Consider the following 4,685-nt stretch of genomic DNA (forward strand, 5'->3'; position numbering starts at 1 on the left):
TGACTGGGCTGATGGCTTTTAAGATTAATCTGAAAGTATTTGGGTTTATCACATGTCCATCATATATATTGTCTTGCCAAAATGTTAAAATCCCAGTATAGATAGAGAAATAGTTAATTGATCCTAAACATATATTTCAGTTTTTCTATTAATGAATATTATTAATGATATATATTTCTATCAAGTTTATAAAAATCTTTATACAGTTATTCACCAAAAGCTCTCTACTATTACTTTAATAGACTCTGAAAATACCATATCTTTAATAAGCATATATTACAGATATAGTAGAACAAGATTTTAAAACCCCTATTTTTTTAAACATTTTTTAATGTTTCTAATTCTTAATTAGCTTTCTATCATCTAGCTCAATTGCAAATGTTCTGCCCTGCAATGCCTTTATCTCACGCAAGTATTCCAGTTCAAACTTTATACAAATACAAACATTTAAGTGCTTTAAATTTTTAATTCAATGGAGAGTATTGTAAGGGGGCGTTTCTGAATGCATCCAGGAAAATTCCAAATGCTCTTCCCTGTTTCGACTTCCAGCTGCAGCATCTACAGGAAAAATAGCTTCAATCTCCTTCATGTCATCTGCAGTCAGATTTACAGAGACAGAGAATATATTGTCGTCCAGGTTCTTAATCTTGGTGGTTCCGGGTATGGGCACAACATCATTCCCCTGGTGCTGAACCCATGCAAGAGCAAGCTGGCTTGGGCTGCACCCTTTTCGTAAGCTGATCTCACTTAGCTTTTGGAATAGAGCTTGGTTGTGCTCAAGATTCTCACTTTGAAGCCTTGGACTCCCCTGTTTAACAAATCAATTCTATGATCTGGGTTAATTTACAAATCAAGTGAAGGTAATAGTCACCTTCAATACTCCATTAATATAGATTTGTGAAATACTATGAGTTTTTTATAATTTATAAAATTATGATTAATATTCTAGATTTGATTGTGTGTTATTATTTATATTAATATTTCGGATTATCTTCTGTGATCCATCTTGAAGATGAATGAATATAATCAAAATGATCTGAAATATTAATACAAAAACTAACATAATCAAATTCAAAAATATTAATCATAATATAAATTTTTGTTTATATCTTATTTTGATCTATCATCTTATTGTTTGAACTTGATCCTACATAGCAAAAAAAAATCCTATCCTTTACCTTACGAAAGTCATCATCAGTCACACTTCCAAGAAGTTTTGCTCCTGAGGCAAAGAAACCCCTGCCTAAAGGGCTGTATGCAACAATTCCAATCCCCAACTCCCTGAGAATGGAAAAAATTGAAATTTAACTAATTAGCATCTCATAGGGCTTCTTTAAATTCTTAAAAGTTGCTTTTCAAAACCTGCAATTTAACTCTTGGTATAAACCCAAATCACAAATATTTGTTCCAAGTTCTCTGCTTAAATGAAGTAAAAATGCAATTACTGACTGTTGAGCAATTGTACTGTCTCACTGTGTACCTGCAGGTGGGAATAATTTGTGCCTCAGAATCCCTACTCCAGAGAGACCATTCAAGCTGCACGGCAGTGATTGGATGCACTGCATGTGCTCTACGGATTGTTGAAGCAGAGGCTTCAGACAGACCCACATATTTTATCTTTCCCTCTTCTACCAGCTTCTTCAATTCACCCATCTGTATAAAAGGCCAAGTCAATTGCTTGTTATCAGACTTCTTTTGTATTATTGGACATCGGTAAAGATCCAGAGGGATATACTTTTGTCTTCCAAAGTCATAAAACCATAATGATTCAGACGTTACAGTAAAATCTTATTGCTGTTTTTGAATTTGATTGTGTCTTTTTTTATTAACATTTTAGATAACACTCTGTTATTGTTTCTGAATTCGATTGTATGTGTTTTCTTTCATCAACGTTTCAGAGCCACAAATGTTTCTGGATTCTATTGTATGTGTTTTCTTTCATCAATGTTTTGAAATAATTTCGGATCCACAAAGTGTAATCCGAAACGTTGATGAAAGAAAATACACAAATCGAATCCAAAAACAGCAACAAAAATCATTATAGATTAATAAACTTAATTACAATGGTTTGATAAAAAAACATTTTGCAGCCAAATTACAGTTTTGAAATCTTAAGAACTGCAGTAGCTTGATAAAAGAATACCTTGTCACAATATTACAGGTTTCAAATCTTGAAACTTACAGTAGATTGATAAAAAAAAACATTTTGATGCAAGTTACAGGTTTGAAATCTGAAAACTTACAGTAGCTTCTATGGGTACAGTAGTATCCACCCTGTGCTGATAATAAAGATCAATGTAGTCAATATGAAGCCTCTTAAGGCTTGCTTCACAGGCAGCCCTGACATATGCAGGATCTCCCCTCACACCGAATTCTCCATTAGCCCAAGTCAATCCAAACTTGGTAGCAATCTGGACCTTCTCTCTGATGCCTTTCAGAGCCTATTTAGGAACAATAGACATAATGCATGAAGTTAGAACAATGAGAAAATACATCAAGTTCATAGATCTAAGAGATTAAGAATTGAAAACAGGATATCTTAAGAACTGAAAACAAGATATACTTGTGCAAGAGATCATGGACAACATTTTTTTGGATCAATGGTTTCAATAAATTCATCTTTTAAGCAACATTAGATCATTTTTCAATGATGGATTACATAATTTGTCCTAAATTAACTATCTATAAAGCTTGTAGTGTCAGATTAAGATTTGGTAACATAACTGACCTTTCCTAGAAGAATTTCATTGGTTTCTGGTCCATAAATGTCTGAAGTATCAAGAAAAGTGACACCGCTGTTCACAGCATAGTGAATGAGATCTATCATCTCTTGCTCAGGTTTGGGAGGGCCATACAAAAAGGACATACCCATACATCCCAAACCCTGTTCAGACACACAAAGTCCCTGTTGCCCCAACTTTTTCCTACCCACTTTCTCCATGACACAATTTTCTTGTCTGCAGATATCAATGAAACTGAAAGTGTTATGCTACAATTGTTTCCCTCCTACAACTTATCGCCATTATATAGGGTAACAGGCTTTTGTTTCAGCCTATCCAAATTGTCTTGAACTCGCATCATTCTTATAGATCCGTTGGAATTTTATCGTTACCTGACTTATTTATAATTTTACATATGAAACACCTTATTCAATTAAAAATTTCATTTTTAACTGAATAATAACATTATAATTTTTACATATGTATATATATATTATTCACAAAAGAAAAGGAGGGTGGGAAAGTCACATCTTCAAAGTCGAAGTAGGATCAAGTCTAATATAAGACAAAATCAAAATAATGTTTATGGAGGACAATCCTAAACAACAAGAACCAACAATGTTGCTAAGAGCTACACTATCAAGGATAGATCATGATAATCTACTTTTCTCCATACATCAGCAAGGAAGAAACCTTTAGGAACCAATTCCGAACAAGTAAGAATGCCTTTCTCTTCTGGATCTTGATTTGCAAGTTGGTAGCAACAAATAAGAGAAATTATCAATTGTAGTAGAGAAAATTTGACATAATCTAGCCACCTAGATGTACATTGCCTAGGTGAAGAGGGCATAGATGGGCAAGGAGGTTGGGACCACACAAGCAACATGGTTCTTGGGTTGCCTCAAAAGTAATTGAAATCCATGTGATTAGGAGACATGATCTCTTTTGGTAGGCTCACTAAATGCACATCTATGTTATGGGTCTAGTGACCTAGGCGGGAGATAGCAAGAGATGACACTCTAACAACTATACAAGGGTAATCGCCCCAATGGTCTAAAAGAACTTATAGATGAGAAAATTCAAGTGCAACATTGTTTGCTTGTAACTAAGTTGACATAAGTACATTGGAGCAAATCATAGCGTTAGTGTAAATCAAGAAATGAATATCAACTACACAACCAATAAAATACCAAACTCTTGTCTTTTGGAATGCTACAATGAATCTCCACTTTGAGAGCATGCTATGAAAAAGTGTTAAGGCTTAAATCCAAGTCCTACAACAAACCTCCACCTTAGAGCATGCTATGAAAAACTGTTAGGGCTTAAATCCAAGTTGAGGATTCTTGGGCTTCCGTGCAAAATAAATAGGTGATTGAGAGTCTCAAGTTGTCCACAAAATAGAAAAGAAAGATGCAAAAACCTTAGATGGGACAATTCAAATCCATAAGAATAAATGTCCTTATCCGTCACATTTACTTTACTAATTTACATACTATCAATGCTTAATCCAAATCAATATCTATTGAATAAATATATTTGATTAATAAATCTAGATTAACACTTGAAGAAAGATAATTTATTGTACAAATAATACGTACTATTTATAATTTATTTTTTTTCTGATATAATATAAAAACTCATTTTCCTTTACAATATTATATAATAAATCATATGATATTATATAAATATATAAATTAAAATAAATAAATTTGTGACACATCTAATTCTATCTTTGTACAAATAATTTGGCCATCAAAAGAGATATAATTCTGTCTATTTATTTATTATTTTTTCAAGTTTGGAGAAAACTTTTACCAAAGCATAAACCTACAATCAAAATATAACAAACCAAACATTGAATCCAACATTAGCATATTAAACTATAACCTGAAATTGCTAGAAGAAACGTCATGGTTAATGTCATTGTTAAAGAAGAAACGTCATGGCTGATGTCATTGTTAAATT

The 4,685-nt window shown here is 32.8% G+C and overlaps 1 protein-coding gene across 1 annotated transcript; it reads right to left on the bottom strand.

The window, feature by feature from the left end:
• Positions 1-298: 298 nt before the first annotated feature.
• On the bottom strand, positions 299-3,067 carry LOC131066733 (auxin-induced protein PCNT115). The gene is made up of 5 exons (XM_058001566.2): positions 2,729-3,067; positions 2,244-2,441; positions 1,481-1,653; positions 1,179-1,281; positions 299-808 (listed from the first exon to the last, which is right to left on the bottom strand). The coding sequence occupies exons 1-5, from the start codon at positions 2,939-2,941 to the stop codon at positions 470-472; spliced, it is 1,026 nt and encodes a 341-aa protein (XP_057857549.1). The 5' UTR covers positions 2,942-3,067; the 3' UTR covers positions 299-469.
• Between the last annotated feature and the right edge of the window lie 1,618 nt (positions 3,068-4,685).

This window comes from Cryptomeria japonica, chromosome 9 (genome assembly GCF_030272615.1).
Source record: "Cryptomeria japonica chromosome 9, Sugi_1.0, whole genome shotgun sequence".
NCBI lineage: Eukaryota > Viridiplantae > Streptophyta > Pinopsida > Cupressales > Cupressaceae > Cryptomeria > Cryptomeria japonica.